General features: G+C 43.3%; 1 protein-coding gene across 2 annotated transcripts; it reads right to left on the bottom strand.

Annotated features, from left to right (window-relative positions):
- Positions 1-1943: 1943 nt before the first annotated feature.
- Positions 1944-16299, bottom strand: JPT1 (Jupiter microtubule associated homolog 1). 2 transcript variants are annotated; one of them, XM_020885802.2, is made up of 5 exons: positions 16104-16299; positions 9903-10045; positions 9471-9568; positions 8107-8125; positions 1944-2965 (listed from the first exon to the last, which is right to left on the bottom strand). In XM_020885802.2, exons 1-5 carry the CDS (start codon positions 16157-16159, stop codon positions 2817-2819), a joined length of 465 nt encoding a protein of 154 aa, XP_020741461.1. In that variant the 5' UTR covers positions 16160-16299; the 3' UTR covers positions 1944-2816. The 2 variants fall into 2 exon arrangements, with proteins under 2 accessions (XP_020741461.1, XP_070336091.1); XM_070479990.1 differs by lacking the exon at positions 16104-16299 and adding an exon at positions 14798-15187.
- Positions 16300-20996: the final 4697 nt, after the last annotated feature.

Raw genomic sequence — 20996 nt, 5'->3', positions numbered from 1 at the left:
GTGAGTACAGTTACTCAGAGATGAATTCACAAACCAGAGTTGGCTTGAAACATGGGAGCATCTACTTCAAACCTGTTCTGCCTGGAGAGGCGATTTTCCACCAGGCTCGGTAATCGGGACCATCCTTTCTGTGGAACTGACTTTCCTCTAGAATCCTCAATTATATCCTCTAAGAAAATGCTGGTCATGGCTAACTTTTATTGACTCAACTTTTTGTAGATTTCATGTAATTTCCTGAGTACAAGTAAATATTCTGTGCTAGTCTGTCGAGTCCGACTCTTTGCGACCCCATGGACGGTAGCCCGCCAGGCTCTTCTGTCCGTGGGGGTTTTCCAGGCAAGAATACTGGGGTGAGCTGCCACGCCCTCCTCCAGGCCATCTTCCCAACCCAGGATCAAACCAGGTCTCCCGCATTGCAGGTGGATTCTTCACCGTCCGTGCCCCCAGGGAAGCTCACGTGTAAATATGTTTACTACAAACTAGATTCAGATTTCAGTGAACACCCCTCCCCTTCCTCATGCTTCTGTTCCATTGGGTTCTAAACACCCCAGTACTTCTAAGTGGAACAGAAGCGTGAGGAAGGGAAGCCTGGTGATCTAATTTTAAAATGCTTAAGAAGTAGACTAGGTATTAGCAGTAAATACCAAGCCACTTAAGTCACTGTGTAAAGAGCCGAGACTGTCATCAAAATGCTGACTCTTCTGCCGTCATCATTTTTAAGTTCAACTTCACTTTCTAAACCATAAGCTTTCTGAGTGGGAAAATTCAACACCCTTAGCAAGCATGTTTATGAAGAATTTTAAAAATCTGTAATGGTACCAAAAAGACTGGCAGAAGTCCCTCACAACACTTTTGGACTAGGCACTTACCTTCATAGCACAGAGAGCTAAAGCCAAGTTCCAGTTATGACACAAATCAGGGAGCTGTCTTTCCCAGGTCTGCCTAGTTACTGAGAGAGAAGGGTGCATGCTTCCTGCCTCTTTAGTTGTAACAGAAACCTTAACTCAGGTTATTTGTAGGATTAATCTGTTTCGGAAACATTGTATAGCACAAGTGCCCGTTTTGCAAAATAATAAGAAAAACAACACCCCCACAACCTATGATTACCCTTTTTCTTTCCAAAGAGATGCTTATTAAGTCAAATGATCTGGTGGTTACACACCAGGCCTAAGTCATTTCAACCATGGTGGGGGGTGGTTAAAGGTGACCTGTTTCAAGTCTTTTTTTTTTTTTTTACTTTTTGGCCACACCTCTAGGATCTTAGTTCCCCGACCAGTGCCCCCTTGAAAGCGTGGAGTCTTAGCCACTGGGCTACCAACGAAGTCCCCAGAAGTCTTAAAGTTAGCAATCGACCTTCCAAATGACAAGCCCAAGGAATGCTGCTGATTAGCAGCACGGGTAGACCAAAAAGGCCGTCGGACAGGGCCCAGTTTGGACGTTTAATACCTCGATCTGGAACTCTCCCTAGAACCCAGTGTGCTTCCTCCAATCTCCTGTATCACTTGACAGGACTCAGATGACCTTGTCCCCTTCTGGCTACATGTCCCTTGTTTTCTTTGGAGCCCTCTCTTTGATCACCCACCATCCTGTAGGCATGAGGTAACTTAAAATTTTAATATCATATCACCCAGCAAAGGAGGGTAAGTGGTAGAAGAGTCCAAAGTGTATTGGCTAATAATTGTTCTGGAAGCCAGTTATCTGTATTACTCCTGTCTTTTACTGCCAGATGTCAGTTAATGTTCATTTTGGCATTCTGAACTCACGCTGACTTTAAACCTGTTTTCTTTAGAGAGAAGCCCACTTCTCTCTAGGCCTTCCTTAAGTCTGTTTTAATTCGAAGGGCTCATCAATTCATTGGCTAGCAGGGTTGTTAGTAACAAAGAAAAAAACTAAGCAGGTAGAATTGCTGAAACAATCTCAAAAAGACGACACAGGACACAGTGTTTCAAAATTTGTACATCATTTACTTTAAGCAACAGTCCAGGATTGTGAAGTACAACACACAGTTTAAGGATGAGACTTTCGTTTCATGGTCAAGCACCAGCATCATGCACACAGCTTCAAGTTATCTAAGAAGAGCACTGCCCTCAGGGGGTCCCTTCCCCAAGAAGACCCCGCCCCCGCTTCGCCGCCTGGAATTCACCAGTCTGAGTGAACATCGAAGCCTTCCTCTGCGTGGGAGCAGCAGGCTTGGCTCAGCCAGTCTGTTAAGTATCTGGCTTAAATATATCTTAAGGTTCAGAAATAAAAGGCAATTTTTTGTTTTACTTATTTTTTTGTTTTGCAGGCGGCAAGGCAGAGGGCACAGGCCTTTTATCGCCCCATGTGGCACAGGAGGATGCTTTTAGCAAAGGGCACCGACCAGTTAGGGCCACAGCAGGTAGGTTCGGCATCAAGACGACCTTGTTTGGGGCCTGAAGGGACGGCGCCTGTGGGCTGTTTACTGGTCTGTCCGATCCAGGCTTGGTAAACCCAAGTAAAGCTGACCAAAAAAGGGTTTTAAAAACCTCAGTACAAAAGATCCTCTAACACATCTGAAACCAAATTGTTTGTTCTTAAAAACACGGTACTAAGTGTCACAAAGCTTTCCCTCCAATCTACTACTAGAAAACACTCATGCCAAGGCCTACAGACCCAGAGGAATCAGGACAGACAGAGAACCTTCCAAAAAATAAAAATAAAAAGACAGCAGTACATAAAGTGCTTCTTTTTTAATGAAACAAATCCAAAAGATGTACAGTCAGGCTCAAGTTGTGCAGTTCACAAGCATGGAAAAAAACAAAGAAACAAAACGACAGGGTTCCGGGCAGACAGAGCTAACCCAGGACGAGGCTGGACTTGCCGCCAGGGGGGTTCCTCCGGGATGGCACGGGCGCCGGCGCCACTGGGCTGGGTACAGGGGCGGCAGGCACAGGCTTCTCCTCGCTCTGCCCCAGGCTGGCCTGCAAGTCTGTGTCCACGTTTTCTAGGAAAACAGCATGAAGTTAAGACTAGTAACTATTCGCAGTGAAGATGACGAGTCTAAGTTTGGGGGGAGGGGAGCTTTTTGGCAGATGGTTCAAACCATGCCTAGAGCTATAAAGAAAAAAAAACAATTAGCACGTGGCCACTACCCATAACCGGCCACTGTGAGTGTTCTGCCATATGTGTCCCCAGGTCTTCCTCTGTGTACATTCTTTTCTAAATTACATAAATATATGGCAACTTAAATATTTTAAATGAGAACAGTGCAGATAAGCTCTAGGTCCCTGACCACCACTCCACTTCTGGGTGGGTCTGCTCTCCCTATTCCCAGAGGCCCTACTACTAGTTGTGTGCATTCCTCTAGTCCATTTATTTGATGTAAGCTTTGTGTATTTTATTTCCAGCATATCACAGACAATCTTGTTTTTATTGTATTTAACATAATCGGTATCAACTTGTAACTTTTGGAAATTTACCCCCACTTATACACATGGTCAGGTGCTTCCCTGCTGGCTCAGTGGTAAAGAATGCACCTGCAATGCAGGAGACTCAGGTTCAGTCCCTGGGGCGGGAAGATCCCCTGGAGGAGGAAATGGCAACCCAGTTCACTCCAGTAATCTTGTCCAGGAAATCCCGTGGACAGAGGAGCCTAGGGGGCTACAGTCTATGGGGTCACAGAAGAGTCAGACACACTAAACAACATACACATGGTCGTATTTCATCTTGCTTAATTCATTGCTTTCTAGTATATATACAATATATATGATTAATCCTCGACTTGAACTGTGGTGTTGGAGAAGACTCTTGAGAGTCCCTTGGACTGCAAGGATATCCAACCTGTCCATCCTAAAGGAGATCAGTCCTGGGTATTCATTGGAAGGACTGATGCTGAAGCTGAAACTCCAATACTCTGGCCACCTCATGCGAAGAGTTGACTCATTGGAAAAGACCCTGATGCTGGGAAGGATTGGGGGCAGGAGGAGAAGGGGATGACAGAGGATGAGATGGCTGGATGGCATCACTGACTCGATGGCCATGAGTTTGAGTAACCTCTGGGAGTTGGTGATGGACAGGGAGGACTGGCGTGCTAAGATTCATGGGGTTGCAAAGAGTCAGACACGACTGAGCAACTGAACTGACAGCCAAAAAGTAAAACCAATCTGACCATTCTGAAACTGTAATGCGTATACTCTGGAACATGGGCCCAGGGGGACACTCGCTGTCATCTTCAGTGTGAACAGAGACTGGGCACCTCCTTCCACAGTGGCGGTGCAGGTCCACTCTACGCCCACGCCGGAGCATCCTCTCCTCACATCTGTCCACTTCCCCCACTTGATAACCACCTCAGCTTAATATCTGCCTAATTGATGGGTGAAAAAATATTATTTAATTCTGTCATGTGTTAACGTTTCCATGATTAACGAGTGAGGCTGACTTTTTTGAGGTTGACTTTTTAAAAACCATATAATATCCAGCTGTACAGACATTTATTAAAGACTCCACCCCCACCCACTGATGGTCAATTATCTTAATCCAGTTACTCCCATCATATCGACCCTGCCCTTTCCTCATTAAAGTCTTAAGAACCAGTGTTATTATCATCCAATGTCCTAGATACTGCTTGACTGATTCCCAGACTGACTTGTGAAATTCTCAACCAGCATATAGGAATCCTTAACCAGGTGGTTGCCACTGATTCAAATTCAAGACTAATTGCAGAAGAAAAAATGCATTATTTTCTGAAAAAGGTAATTTTTATGAAGAGTTTAAGGTATATCAGACTAATTAATTAAAAAAAAAAAAACCAGCCAGGTCTCTTCATTTCAGTGTTAAACCTTAAATTCTGTTGCATATTCTAACACCTACCTTGCAATAATCACACAGAGGCACCTTTAGTATAAAAAAACTAAGATATTTATAAGACTTAGAAGAAAAACTACCTTAAGGTTTAAAGACATTTATTCCCTTCTAGTTTAGAAGTTTCAAAACCCTGGAAACAGGGAGGCAGAAATACTGGTTATGAAATATGCTATGTAAGAACTTCATATGCACTCATATTAGACACCAATGCAAAGTACTAACTCCAAAAAAATTACTCATATAAAAAAGTTCCTCATAAGACTAAACATTAAAGGTCCACATTGCTAAAACCACTTGTACCAAGTTTTCATTCAGCCGACTGAAACAGAGAAGTTCAAGGAGGAAGTCTTAGATCAGAAACATAACATCTCAGAAATATGCTACTGCTGCTTTAAACATTTCATTTCATGAATTTTTGGACTCTTCGATAGAACTGACTTCTAAGGCATATAATGTTCTATACTATTCAACTACAGGTAAAAATGTAGTAGGCACTTTTCAAGATGACAGCACTCAGTTATGAACCGAAGCTTGGCGAGAAAGGGTTACCCCTCAGCTTCCTGTTGCACAAGGAACAGAACCAAATGCATCAAGACAAAGTCCCTAAGTCCTCCGACAAGTGCCCTTAAATAACCTAGGAAGTATGTCCACTTTACTGCAAATACAAACAAAACCCAAGAACCCACATTTTAAAGCCATCCAAGATAGACGAACACAGACCATGACCTCAGCCTGAACCAGCCTATCAATCCAAGCTGTTTCATTTCTACCAGGAAGACAGCCTCCCCACTGGCCAAGATCTAACTGAATTCTCCACCATCTGGGCCAACCAGCTGAAGAACACTTCAGATGGACACAAATGTTACCCTGTAAGGTAGTTTATTTCCATAAAGTGATTTTTAGATAAATAAGCTCATTCCTACCAATCTCATGTTTGCCTTTATCATTATGAACGGAGTCGCTCTGTCTTTCACAACCGGGCAACAACAAGCCAAAAGAGAAAAAGGGGAGGGAAAAAAGCACCTATGGAGACTACACGACCGCAGGCCGTAACCTAAATGCTCATTTGTCCAGTCAGAAATACTCTGGCCAGGGAAGATGGAGGGTGGCTTGTTACTTCCTTGAGTCTGTGATAAGTACAGGAATTGAGAGTAAAGCCTTTAGAAACTTCTATGGGACTTCACAGAACTTTGTCTACTGAATCCAGTAATTTAAAAGATATTTTTGTTTTTTGAAACAAAATTATGGCTTCTGCCATAATATACATCCTATATACTCCTTACTTGTCTGTCTTCTCTGGCACACCAGTAAGGTAACTGATCAGACACCAATGTCAGAAGAGAGAAAAAAAAGATTCATCTAAGGATCACAAAATTAGAACCTCTAGAAAACACAACAGACTTGCCCAAAGGCAAGTAAAGACTTCTGCCCAAGCTTCCTGGACGTTCTCCCTCTTTCTTCAAGATTTCCGAAGTCCTCAGTATAGACATTCCTGTGTTTAATTATCCCAAAGATGAAGGCAGTATATCCAAGCAAGATCTGCTTTGTTTAACTGAGCAGAACTGGTTGGCTTTGCAGTGAAGCTGCCGACAGAACTGGGGTAGACTTTTACTCACCAGGCATGGTCTGAATCGTCATGCCCCTTGTCATTTTATGAGAGACGAGCTAAAAGTAGCAGCATTCAGGAGCAGAGAATAATCAGGCGCCACCGACGATCGTTTAAAAACCACAGAAAGGAAGGACTTGTCATGTTGTAAATGCAGTCACCTGTGCTACTCACCTGGAGGCTGCGTATCACTGAGCTGGGGGTCGGGGGGAGAATTTCTTCTTTTTTGCAGTTACAGCACAAGAGTTTTATTCAGCAAAGAATAGTATACCCTCGAGACATGAAGGCGGGATGAGCCCAAAGGACAGGCTAAGAGAATTAATTATCAGCAGGACAAATGACATATATTTCCATAACTTCAGGCTCTCACATACTGCTCTGGGCTCCCCAAATTTGTAATTCTATTCATTGACCAAAATTAGTGAATAAAGATTAGCTGCTTCGTGGGCCTCTCTGGTGGCTCAGTGGTAGAAGAGGAGAGAGGGGTTTGATCCCTGGTCGGGGAAGATCCCGCACGATGTGGAACAACTGAGCCCGTACGCCGCAACTATTGAGCCTGTGCTCCAAAACCAGAGAAGCCACCACAATGAGGAGCCTGATCACCGCAACTAGACAACAGCCACCGCTCACTGAAACTAGACAAAAACCTATGCAGCAACCAAGACCCAGCAGAGCCAAAAATAACTAAAATTGTATTTTTTAAAAAACATTAACTTGCTTGTTATTATTCTTGCGAAATAAGGTCTGACATTGGAAGTATTTCTGAATACAAAAAGCAGCGGAATCAAAAAGTCTAGAATTTTTTTTTTTTAACCTCCAGAACAATCTTTTTAAATGGAACAAGCTAGACAGAAACAAAAACTAATACACCTTCTGTCCAATGAGAACGCAGTCTGTCCGCGGAGCGAAAACCCAGGAAGAGTTCACAACTGTTTAGAAGATTTTCCTCCCCTCACGCCCAGCGAGAGACAACGAGACAACCAAACAGGAATTTCTGTTTTCCTGGAAGACTGACTCGCCAAATGTAATGGCAGAAAAAAGCCTTGAGGAAGCGGCTTCGTCCCAGGCCGGCTGCGTGTGGCCAGGTCAACTTGAACCTGATGGCTGCAGGCCAAACAACGCATAAACCTCACATCACATGCACCGGCAATTCTCTGGCACTTGTTAAAGAAGTGCCAATAAATACTTCAAAGATTTTAAATAATTAAATGATTACAGCTCTTTTCCACTTATAATTTGACGATGTGGGTGCTAACTGAAAATTTACACCTGCCCGCTAAAGTCATCATTCACAAGATCACAGGGTTACTGGTGTCTTGCTGAGTAAGCACTTCAGTAGAAAATCAAACTGTAAATTTAATGCTGAGGTCTGAGCTTGAGATGCCAGAGACAGTTACTAAGAAGCTCTCACTGAGTGTAACAAATACCAACCTGATTGACATCCGTCTGTTCTGAAAGCTTTAGGAGGTTTCCAGCCTTGTTCTCATTGCCGGCTGTGCTTGCTAGCTTCCATTTTGCTTTCCTCTCCCCTTAGAGGATGGACGCTGGCACCTGGGGCTCTGCCAGGTTCACTCTCCAGCCAGCCTCTTTCCCCAGGACATGACTTGAGTCAAAATTCAATCTATTCTAACATTTACAGAACCAGAAATTGGCATACTTTTTTCAGACATACTCACCATGAATGTCACCTTCTCCCTGGAAAAGAAAAAAGTTAAAAAACTTTACTTCAGATTTTAATTTGGCCACACACAAATAAAACAATCATAGTTCAGAGAAGTTACTGTCTGTCTGAAGATAGATGTCAAATTTTGTTTTGATGTCAGTCAAGTTCAAGGTCAAGGTGCCCTTTACAATAAGCAGCCTCTATTCAACTTGGAACAATGCTACACAAAAACGCTACTGGATAGATTCCCCCAGTGCCAGTAACATGGTCAAAACACCAAAAGCGTTCACACTGACAGTGATGACCTAATATCAGTTAGAACTTCAGAGGAGCTTTCATCAGAACGGGAAACTGGTAAACCTATCTTTCCACCCCCTTTCCTTTCTTTCTAATCTAGCTGTTGAAGGGCCTTCATCAATTCCAAAGCCCTTCTACTGGTCTCCCCACTTTCAGGCAGCTCCTGTCTCTGTGTGCCCTGAGGTCCCCGCTCAGGGACATCGCACAGGCTTTCCAGACAAACGCCTGGGGCCTAGGGGCCGTGCTCATCTGCAGACAACTGATGGTAACACCATGCTACAGCCTCCCGCAGCTGAGCTCAAAATAACAGGCCATATTTGCCAACAACTAAAACATCCTTGAGCTCAGATATGCCACTATGTGTGAGAGACACAGGAAGTGCGAGTGATCCGGTTTCAAAAATCAATACTGAAGGATAAAGACTAACCCAGCTGGTAGCAGAGACACATGAACAGACCAAGGTCACATGAACTCATCTTTCTGATCTACTCTATCAATCTTCCATCACCAGTACAGCCAGTCCCTTCCCTAATTACCTCTCTGTATAATAAAACTCCAGTGGATAAAAACCTAGTGGGAGAAAAAGTTCAGGGATGATTGGATAAATAATTTAATAGAGGCTCTTTGCCCTGGGTATTAACTCCAGGGATCGAGATCATAAGCAAAGCCTTTAGGGAGTTAGGATAGACAGATGCCCTTTGAGAAACTGTTGCTAGAGTGATACTGATGATGATGGATGGGAAAGATTCATGGAAGTTACAGGAAAGTGATGTCTAAGAACGACGCTTATGCCCCTGTCAGCGACCTCCTCCTTACCCCTGCCCCACCGCCCCACCCCTCTCCATTTATGCTATTTTCTCTTTACCTGTATTTCTATTTACTAATATTGTATTTTTTGATGTTATAGTAAAAATTCAATAAAAATCTAGTGGTTAAGTGCAAAAAAAAAAACAAGCCCCCCAAACTCCAATGGCAAGTCTCAGTACAGTGGAGGAAGGGCGGGAGGCGGTGTGAGAATTTCATTTCTAAAGGGCGTAAACCTCAAAAAGCCCGTCTCTCCCCCTATATTGTTGCACTGACCTTCAGATCTAAGAAGTCTCCAGAGTTCGCTTCAGAAGAATTCCTTCTCTGGGGTCCAGATGACTCAGAATCTTCCCTGCCCCCACTAGACTTGGCACCTGAATCAAAATATACTTTCAGGAGGAATACCAGGGAAGACCTAAAGCAAGCCACTATTTAATGAGTTCACATCACATGACAACATGAGTCAACAGTGTTAGGGCGTGACGGCTAATAAAAACGCCTCAGAGGGGCCACATAAGCCAGCCTGATGGCTCTCCTTGCTCTTGGCCACCACACCGACTCCCAGCATCTCCCCTGTCTTAGCCCTCCATCTCTTCTCCCGTGACAAGCTTTAATTGTTTCCCGTGATTAAGCTAGATATTACTCAGCAGCACAAAACCAGCTGCGGTGGTCCTGCTGGGCCCACCCCTGACCAGAGACTAGCATTACCTGCAGACTTGGCCCAGGAAGGGGGGTTTTCCTCGGGTGTCCCGAAGATGCTGGAGGCCATCTTGTTCCTCCTCACGGGTTGTTCTGTTGGTTCATCAAAACCCAACGAAAAATTGGATCCACCACCGGGAGGCCGCAAAACCCTAGAAATGATGGCGAAATGTCAGTTTCAGATCAGATCAAGACGTTTCCTGGTACGTGTTTTCAAACACCTTTCATTTTAGTTCCCCCACCCACTGATTCCACACACACACACCCTGACAAAAGAGAACTGTTAATGGGAAAATTACGAATTGATTCCAATGTGGTATAAATTCAACGATGGACCTTAAGGTGGCAAGGGTGTGCAGCGCACCAGGCAGCTGAAACAGTCCGAAAACACCAACAGCAGGCTGGACGGCATCCCCTTTTAGGAAAAGGCCAGAACCTCATGGAGCCTGTCTGCTAGGCTCAGCTAGATACATTCGCAAATTAGTTTAGAAGCACATCTTGTTATTTATTTAAAAAAAAAAAAAAGGTTCCATTTTTATTTCCAACAAAAGATTTTAAATGGAAGAGTACACATATAAATAAACTTGACCAATTTAGAAGCCCAAGGAAAGCTCGTAATCGTCTCTCCCACCTCAGCAGCATTCACAAGCCCTGTTTACACACGCGTACCTCGCTATTCTCACTAACGATCGTGCGTGACCAGTCACAAGGAGACAGTCAATCAAGAGTTAAGTGTAGGACTCCGCGACATGCTCTACACCATGAACCTTTAGACACCATCTATAGCTCTTGTGTTTGACAAGGAAATATGGCACTTTTCCATTTCCAGATCTTCCGGTCACAGGTTGACCAATTTGTCCCCTCCTTGAAAAAACTCAATTTAATTTGTCCTATCACTACTCAAAACAGAAAATGGAGATGGTTTCATGGGAAGATGTGCTATCTACAGATTCAGTTCCTTTATGGTGATGGGAGTGGTCTATTTTTCTGTTTCTTAAGTCATTTTAAGTAAGAAACATTTCTCTAGGAAGATGTCCATTTCATTCAAATTTCCAGATAAATCCAGTTGTCATTTGTAAACTCAGCTCCTTATATTTGAAAGGAAAGGGAAAATTGGCATAAATTCTCTTCTAAGTACCCCTCCAGAGGCATCCCCAAGTTGTGATTTTTGTTTCATTCTAAATATTTTCTCATTTTCATTATTTTCTTCTTTGACCCATAAATTATTTAAAAGTACATTTGTAAATTTGCAAACATAGGTCTTTCTGGTTTGATTTCCAGCTTTTCTTTATAATACAGACGGGGTCTGTGTGACATGTTCCTTTGAAATGTGATGTTTTATGGCTTCATTTTAGAAATCTTCTGTATCTGCTTGAAAGGAACATATACTTGCCAGTGTTCTATATGTATACTAGATAAAGCCTATTAATTAAGTTGTTCAAAATCCACCGATTTTCTATTTTGGCTGCGCCACATGGCATATGGGATCCTAGTTCCCACCAGAGATCAAACCCACAGCCCCCCACACACACTGGAAGCACAGAATCCCAACCACTAGACCACCAAGGAAGTCCCATCAAATCTACTAATTTTTAAATATGTTTTATCAATTACTGAGATTCTGTTACCAACTTCTACAATGGGGGTTTTTTCAACTTCTCCTCAGGACTCTGTCAAGATAAGAGCTCTCTCTCAAAAAGACCACCACTGGAGTATTTTATTTGGTTCAGTAGGGAGAACTGTGATGGATTAACTGGCCAGTCATTTTGATTAAAGGAACAAACCAAATATATATTCCTGAGTCACTTCATTTACCACAATAAATTCCAGCTAGGTCAAATATTTAAATTTAAAGCCTAAGACAAAAATATTGGAAGAAAACACGTACAAATATGGTTCTAGTCATGAAGGCTTTCCTTCTAAGCACAAGATGAAAGCCAGAAACCATGAAAAATGGACAGATTAAACTTGGCAAAAATACACATATTTGACAAAGGATAATAGAATTGCTTTTAAAATAATTAAAAGAATCATGAGAAAAATTAAAATGGAAAAAAGGTACTAACAGACAATTAAAAAATATGGACAGTCTCTAAACTTTAAAAATTCAAATTCACGAGCAAGTAAATGAAACCTAAAACAAAAGAATATATTTTTTGCTTATCAGGTTGGTAAAGATGAAAAAAAATGCCAATTTCTGGTGTGAATTAAAGTGTGAGAATATAAATTTGCACAAACTTTCTAGATAAAATGTATCAAGTGTTTAAATGTGCATCTTCCGTGAACCAGGGAGGGGGTTCTACTTCCATAAGTTTTCCTAAGTAGATAAGCAGACATATGTACAAGTAAACCTGCAGATGCAGGCTTGGTCAGGCCTAAGCAGACAGAAGCAAACTGCTCGGACTTCCCCTCTCAGCTGTATCTAGTTCTTACCATCTTCTCCAACCCAGTCAGGCCACATTCTTCCCTGTTCTGTGAACTGTTCTGCCTTATCTCCACCTCAGAATATTTACTCCCATATTTCCTCCTGCCCAGAGCACTTTCCACCCTTTCCTCAGTGACTGCTTCAAAATCCAGCCCATTTCTTAAAACTTCTCCTCCTCTAGGAAGCCCTCCATGACCTTGAGGAATAAGCAGTAGGACGTCGAGAGGAAAGAATGTTAGATACCCTCTCTTTCTGGTCACCAGTTCTTTCTGTAAAGGACCAAACAGTAATTATTTTTGGCTTCTGGGTCATTCGTTTTTTTTGCAGCTATTCAGCTCCGTAACACAGCACAGAGGCAAGCCACAGACAACGTGAAAATGAATGAGGGCAGCTATGTTCCAATAAAGCTTTATTTATGGACACAAATTTGATTTTCATGTCATTTTCACAAGTCACGAAAGACACCTCTTCTGGCCTTTCTCAGCCACTTACACTGGTAAAAAGCAGGTGCCAGCTGGACTTGGCCGTAGGGTGTTAGTACACTGGGCTCTGCCTCACTTTTTAAAAGAACAGAGTCAGGCCCGGAGAAGTTCTAAGTGAACGGCCCGACTTCAGTTAAGTAACAGAGTTGGGGCCAACCCCCACATCACACTCCCTGCCTGGCAGGCACATAAAAAGGGCTCAAAGTGAAGTGGGGGGATCACTCCATACCATTTTCTCTTTAAACTACAAACCTACATAGTTGGTGTTCTGATTGCTTTTCATGTTTTCTACACTGAATATATTTCTTATATAGGTCCTCTAGTATCCTTCCCTAGATCTAATATTCATGTCTCTCCATAGTAAAACTCAGTACTCAATTTACACTAAAATTTAAATGTCATTATTATTTTCCAGGGGTGGGGGAAATCCATTGTGTGCTTTTATAACATGTAAAACACGTAAAAGCCCACTGTTTGTAAGTCTCCCATATTAAATATTCACTTAGATTAAATTCATTAAATGAATTAAGAAATCATGTTCAGGCATACCTCTTATAATTTGGGGTCTGCTAATAAAACTGTTTAAATAATAATTAAAGATATGTTACAAATTCTTAATAGTCATTCTCTATGTTAAAGTTGGAAGTGACTAGGCTTTTATCATTTGTACCTCAAATCAACAGACACTTGCAATATTATAATCAAAATTAGCTTCCTTCAGAGACTTCCCTGGCAGTGCAGTGGTTAGGGCTCCATGCATCCACAGCAGGGGGCATGGGTTTGATCCCTGGCAGGGGAATGAAGAGTCCCCCCCCCAAAAAAACAAAATTAACTTGTTTCACTGTCATCCCCTTCATTCCCCAGAGATTAGAATGATTTTCCTTACTATCATAATTAAATTCTCATGAATTATTTCAGCCAGATGAAAATCTTCAAAACCCTAATAGGCCAGGAAAAAAAATTTTTTTTTTTTTACCTTAAAAAAGGAAAAAAGACACTACAATCCAATCACCAGCTTAAAAAAGAAAGTCAAAGCTCTGACCGGCCCAACTTTTTAAAGGTCTGTGTCCCTCCTGCAATAGCAGGTTCTACCTACTCCGATGACGTCAGTGTTGTGGAGCCCATTTGTAACATCGAGACATCCCCAAACAAAGGATCTGGATCATAAGAGAAATTATTTCAATTTTATTTTCTAAGATCTTGCTATTCTTCCTGAACTATGTGATAACAAGATCAGAATTACATATCTGAGACTCAACAAGAATGTGTCCATGAACTGCAGGTAGCAATTTTCAAATAATACTCTATTTCTTTCTTATCTCTTTAAATCCCAGAGTTCCCATATGAGCTTTGCAGATCATTCCCTACCAGACTAAATTTATAATGTGTTTATGGAACCAGGAAACTGTTACCGGAGAAAAGAAGTTTAAGAGAATTAGGTGAGAAGGAAAGGTAGGAAGTAAATAAAAGGACAATGCTACATAGTCTTAAGACAACAATATTGGAGGAAAACTGATGACAAAAGGAGGTTAAAACATTTATTTTGCAAAACCAAAAGTCATGTATGTCTCACATTTCAAAGCCACAAATCAAAAAACTAGTGTGAGGATTCATTTCACCTGGTTGCTTAAATTCTTTATGAATTCGGCACTACACTGCACTCAACCCCAAAGGATCAAAACCTCTGATTTTTTAATAGAATGCTTGAGTTTTCGCATTCCAATCACTACAGTCTGATCAGCATAAAGTTGACCGGAGGGCACAAAATGAAAAACCAAGGTTCAGTTTGTTCCAGTGTCCTCCGGAAAAAAAAAAAAAAAAAATTTCACTGGAAGGATGACAAGAGCAGAGGGAGTGACCCGGGTTTGCGTAGGTCTATCTACTCCAGTTCCCCTTCCTCCGAGCAGCACACTGATTTCGTTTTTAAAATCCTTCCTTCTTTTCTACATTTGAAAAGGCAAAGAAGGAGTTGAAGAAGAATGTCATTTCCAACATACCTCCTCGGCCTCACTGCCGAGGCCTGCTTTTTGTCGCCAAGGACCCCAGCCCCTAAGAGACACTGCTCTTCCACGGCTGTCTTCTTAGCCCCACAAAATGGCTCCCTTTGTGCCGCTTGCCCAGGACCCCAAGGCTGCCCACACATGACGGCGGGTCGTGATCACTGAAGAAGAGAGGCTCAGAAAAAGTGGAATCTAAGCGGCCTCCAAGCCTCGGGCAGGATCCCAGAGACGCCTGTGTCCCACCTTTTAAGAACAGCCTGCGTGCAATTAGCCGAGACAATGTGGACATCTTCCACCGCATCCAGAGCCTTCCACCAAGTTAGACAAGGGCTCGGAAGAGAGGCCCTCCCAGTCCACACACCGTGCCCAGGGCTCCCTTGCCTGGCTGCAGTGGCATGAGTGGCCAGAAAGGCCCGGGCTGCGCAGGTGGAGATAGTACGGAAGAGACAATGGATGTCTCGGGCCCCGCCCAAGAACAGGAAACCTTCTCCATCCAGCCCGGGAACCCGGGCCAGAGGTGAACTCATTTGGCAAACGTCAAAGGGGGAAGCGAAAGAGGTGGGATGCGAAGACCGAGGTCCGAAGGTTTGAGCGCAGAAAACCCACTTGGAACGACACGCTTCCCCTCCCATTCGGAGGTGGGCGCGGGAGGGGAAGGAGCAGGGGTCTTTCCTTTGTTAGCGGAGGGGAGGCACTTGGCGGAGGGTTTACGGTTGGGTCCCGAACGGGGGCGGGGATCGTGATGACCAGCCCCGCCCGAACACAAATGCCACCTGCCAGGCGGACCCAAGTGGGCAGGAGCCCGCCGGACCCGATCAATGCGGCTGCAGGATCTGACCGCCACGCCGGGCGCGGGGCCACCACCTGCTCCGTGTCTAGAGACACGAGCGCGTGGCCGGGGGTGGGACAATGGGGCCAGATCAAGGTGCCCCGAGGGCTACCCGCACACCTGGGGCCCAAGACCACCGCCCTGGGGGCGAGCCGGCCGCGCCGCAAAAGGCAGAGAGCGAACCCTCTCAGCACGTCCCGACTAACGAAAACCCGCCGCGCGGCGAGCGCGAGCGGCCCCGGCCCTTCCCAGCCACTTGCTTCGGGGGAGGAATGAATGGGAGAGAAGCAGGAATCGGGCGGGGCCGGCGCGTCAAGCTCGCCGGCCGCACGAAGGCGGAGCCGGTGGCCGACCCCGGCCACTCGGCCGGGCGAGAGCGCAGCGCCCCGGGCACGTTACAGCCAGCAACCGGCCACCAGACCCGCCCGGCCCCCTGGGCAGCAACCCTCACGCCCCGGAAACTCCTCTCCTCACCGGGAGCTGTTCCTGCTGTTGGGGTCGACGCCCTTGAAGGTGGTGGTGGTGGTCATGGCGCCGAAGAGCGAGGTAGGCTGGCGCGGAGCAAAGCGCTGAAAGGGTCAGGTCGGAGGGGCGCAGAGAAACTCTCCACCCAAAAGTCGGCGACCGCTGCAGGAGCCTCCGCCGCCGCCGCTTGCCGGCCGGACCACAGCTTTTATAGGGCTCGCAAACCCCCGCCCCCACCCCGGCGGCATTGGCCGATTCAAATGAACCCGTTCACTCCTATTGGCTCCCTGGAGTGCCAAGCATCCTGCGGCGTCACGACAGGCTGAGACGGGCCCTGCTCAGCCTAAACCCGCCCCCTTCCTGATCAGGGAAGGTCTGGGGACGTTTCCCTCCCCCACCCCCAAATCTCGGAGATGATTGGACAAAAGACAAACCTGTCCCGCGCTCCGTACAAGTTGTGCTCGCTGTCACTTAAAAAAGTTACCTTGTTAGAAGGAAAAGCTCGCTCTGGGCTAGGTGGAAATCGCCAATTGAGGATAGGTTTATCTACCGTTCATTTATGTTGCCTTACTCACGGCGGGTAGCAAGGGCATGCTCCTCAAGAGAGGAAAACGGCTGCTACAAATCCACGTTTATTGAATACCTACTGCGTGTCCTGCCTGGAAAACTGACAGTCCCAAAGCAGCAGCACTATGAGTCAGCAACAGAAAGCACACGAAGACGATCCCTTGTAAAACGACGGGAAATTCTTTACATTTTAATGTTACTATTTAGCTGTAACGCGTGGCGCATGCACTAAACCAAAATTACAGTCGTTCCGATTTGAGGGCCGGTTCTTAAGGCTGGTTCATGCCGGGCTTCGGGGAATGGCCACATCCCTTGCTACTAAGGCCATGGGAGTACTCCAGGCCTCTGCAGCTGTCATTAAGCCGTTAAGTCATGATCTCCCACCTGTCTGGGTAAATCTATCCCCACAACAAATGCAGACACACTTGCAGGGCTCAGGAATGACTGTTTATAAGATCGTAATAGCAAAGTCTTGGGCAAACCAGAGGCGAGGCCTTCCCGGTCACGCTATTTCCTCAAGGCAGATCTCTTTATTTCCCATAAGAAGTGAACTACATTCCTCTTTGTGTGGCCTCCTCCTTCCTGGCCATCTGTACTGGTTAACCACTCTCCTGGGTTTTCATAAGAAGCCAGAGACAAGCCCTCCTCTTCCGGAAGGCCTGGGTCATGTGTTTATGTGCTTATCACAAAAGCATGAAGCACACCACTTGTTTGGATTAAAATCTCTTTCCAAAGTCTGGACCTAAAGTTTCAAACAAACTTTAGGTAAAAACAAACCCCCAAAAAATTCTTCAGGCCAACCTAGTGAGCATGCATCCCCTCTTCAAAAGTCAGTTATTAATTAGGAGGTAGTGGAATATGGTGATTGTGAGCGCAGGGTCTCAAAGGAGAAATTCGGGTTTGAATGTCAATCTTACCTTTTCTGAGCACTGTTTCATTTGCAAAACAAGGATAGACTAGTATCTAGACTCCATAGACTTGAGAAGACTGGATGAGGTAATGGATATAAGGAACTTGTCGTGACAGATCATCAACATGATAGCCATTTTTATTATCAGACTTACTTGGAAAGTAACCACATTTGTCTTTAAACAATCTGCAAGTGGTTCTGTTAAGTTAAATGAAGGATTTAGACTTTCGCCTACATTTTTGAGTTTGTACTGGTTTGCCTTATTTCCTCTGGAAACCAGAAAGTCTATGTTCTAGTTCTGCTTACTCCCGATTTAAGACACTTGTAGGTCATTAATATCCTTGAGCTCATGTTTTTCATCTGTAAAATGGGGTTAACAGCAGCTATTCTGTAAGATTTGGAATGAGATAATTAGGTACCCCATCTTGGCTGCATAACAGAATAATCTATGAGATTTTTGGAGATTTCTGGATACAGGATACAGCAGTGGATATCTGGAATAAACAGACAATTCTCATAAACATACAGCTTGGGCTGAGAACCTTTGCTTCAAAGGTAAGGAATCAGTTCCAAGAGAATCCTTTTCAATCTAATCTGATTTATGAAGAGTAAATTCACGTAAAACAGACATTTGATGAAAGCCATCTGAGGTCTGTCTGTAACATTCCTTGTATTTTAAAGTAAGTACTGCCAGAAATTTCCAGAATAACTAGCCCTCCTATTTATTTGTTCACATACTTAACATTAAGTTGATCAAAAAGCTCATTCGGATTTTTCCATAAGCTGTTTTGGAAAAACCCTAAGAATTTTTGGCCAACCCAATAGTTTTGACCAAATTACCATACGTCACTTTCTGCTGCAAAATTGAGATTTGGGGTAAAAGATACGATATACAGCTCTGCTATAATCCTTGTTTCAGATGACCAACTAAGTTGAAAATGGGACATTAATCAAATTACATTTTTCCCCCAAAGATCAACACAGATCAGGATCAAAAGATGCAAAAGGATGGGACAATGTGAATATCTGCTTAGAAAGTCATGAAGGCCTATCATTATGACTTTTAAAATACATACAAGGGTCTGTATCAATACAAAATTTGCTTCAAATTCTCAGGTTAACCTAAAAATCTAAAGAAATAGAAGACACATGAAATCTTATAACAAGGAATGATCTCACAGCTATTTCAGGACCTACAGCAGTGTTTTTAAACTTTTATGAAGCAGAATCCAAATATATAAAATAGATTAACAGAACCCTGGCGCTCTCTGCTTCCCCCATCCTTGGCCACTCTCTACTTGGTCCTCCTTTTTGCACAACCTCAGGGTTCCATGAAATTTTAAAATCACTGCCCTATATGCATGTCCATTTTCACCTGCTTTTTACAGTTAATAGAAGAAGGAGCAGTTGCCTCCACTTCTTTTTCAGCAGCACTCTCCAGCTTCCTGCAGTCCCAACCGCCACTTCCCTACTATATCCATTTGTACTAGTCTTCCGTGTTCATTCACTTCAGGACGCCTGGCCATCAGCTTTTCCAATAGATCTTCTGTTTGTTGGCATCAGGTCCTAGTTTTAGTTGCAGCATGTGGGAGTGGACCCAGGCCCCCTGCAGCCTTAGCCACTCAACCTCCAGGGAACTCCCCCCAACAGATTTTTTTGGCCACTTCACACAGCATGCATAACTTCTACAACCAGGGAAACTTTGCAGTGGAAACTCAATCTTTAACCACTGGATCACCAGGCTTTTGTAAACCCAATATTCTTAGAAATTCCTTAGGACACAATCTATTGTTCTGAAGCATGTGGCAAAAAAATCTTTACTATTTAAAAGATGTCAGAAAATGATTAAGGCCCTAATAAATTTTTATTTGGACAGGAATCCTGTTGCTTTTTAATTTGCTGCTGAGGGTGTGGGCAGTTTTATCGAAGTATGCAATGTACAACTTAAAATAGAAAAATCTGCTAGTTTTTCTTCACTACTTGTGCCTATTACAGATAATAAGTAAATTTTCACCAAATACAAAAAAACGCACTAACATAGCATCTCTTCATTCTCACACATTTGTGTCTTGAATGTTACCAGCTTTCCCATTACCAGGTAAACTGAGTCACCCATAATTTCAACTTGTCCCTATTTATTCCAAAATGCCAGAGGACATGGGCAATCGACATAGCGTCCTTACTGGAATTTATTCCACCTAGATTCTGCAATTGAGTTTGAATCAACCTCTTAGAATAGTGTCTTTCACTGTGATCCAATACACATGTATTAGGTTGAACCATATGACACTGCAGATATCTATTTTTGATCTACATGAATAGCAATTACATATGTTTAGCCATACTTTTATATATACTCTTAATGTTTTCTATTCCTTATTACTAAAAGGAAACACTGGTCATGTGCTTCTGAACTTGGTTGAATGACTTAACTAATGAACGGCCCAACAAGTACAAGTTTCACTTTCAACCGCTATTGCAGCATGCCCCATAAGTATATCACTCATACATACATTCTGCATCCATCACTCCTAGAGCCAAATTTAGTATGCATCTGTCCATTCTTTTCTTAGCTGCATCCTCACCACACAAAAAAAGAAAAAGGCAGACCAACACCACTGAGAGAAAAACAGCCCAAGGAGTTTATTTTCTCTTAAAATTCATTTGCCATTAAGAAAATCAAATGAACCAACCTAGAGGCCTCAAATATGGAAAATGGCTTTGTCATATTCTTGCCTTCTCTTTCTCCAAAGTTAAACAAAAAGATATGCACCCTCTACTAAAGTCTGACGTGCCCTCTGGTCATTCTGAAATACAAAGAGGAAGAGCATGGTTCTTATTTCCCTACATTTTTCCTCCTCCTCTCATACTAAGAGCTGAATAAGATTGTGATTTTTGTCTTCTTTCCCCAATCGCAAGTTTTCTATTTAATAAAAAAAAAAAAAAATCTAAACAATCTATCCTGTTCTAAAGTGAATTTAACCTCTTTTACAAAAGTAATTACTAAACTTTCAAATATCAAGTAATTTAAAGGGGTATGCTCAGAAAATGGGAAAATTCTTATTAGTATTCCATGTTCTGTAACTTGTTGCAAAACGAGTCACATAATACTTCTTATCTAGTGCAAAGAAAACAACCATTACATGAAAATTCTTGGACTTTTCACAAAGGTCCTAAGGACGTAGGAAATCCTAAAATGAGCTCATACATAGTCACATGTCACTGCTTACAGGGAAATAACACTCCACATTCCAAATAACAGATTAAATTCCTAACCTGTTTATATACTCTGTTCTAATTATGTTCCACTATTTTCATTAGTTAACCACTACACACACCAGTCTCAGTACAAAACACACATATTTCTTACTAAATCCTGAACTAACCCTCAAATCATCACCCAGATAATCAAAATGTTGAAGCAT

Source organism: Odocoileus virginianus, chromosome 17, assembly GCF_023699985.2.
Source record: "Odocoileus virginianus isolate 20LAN1187 ecotype Illinois chromosome 17, Ovbor_1.2, whole genome shotgun sequence".
Taxonomy (NCBI): Eukaryota; Metazoa; Chordata; class Mammalia; order Artiodactyla; family Cervidae; genus Odocoileus; species Odocoileus virginianus.
This window is presented reverse-complemented; position numbering and strand designations above follow the sequence as displayed.

What these genes read in the sequence shown, in the direction of transcription:
- JPT1 (XM_070479990.1), bottom strand. Translation starts at nt 14,943, where the DNA reads ATGTGTGGGCAGCCTTGGGGTCCTGGGCAAGCGGCACAAAGGGAGCCA. An exon ending in TCGGCAGTGAGGCCGAGGAG is followed by an intron (nt 10,046 to 14,797) that starts GTATGTTGGAAA and finishes CATCATTTCTAG; the next exon opens with GGTTTTGCGGCCTCCCGGTG. An exon ending in TTCCTGGGCCAAGTCTGCAG is followed by an intron (nt 9,569 to 9,902) that starts GTAATGCTAGTC and finishes ATTTTGATTCAG; the next exon opens with GTGCCAAGTCTAGTGGGGGC.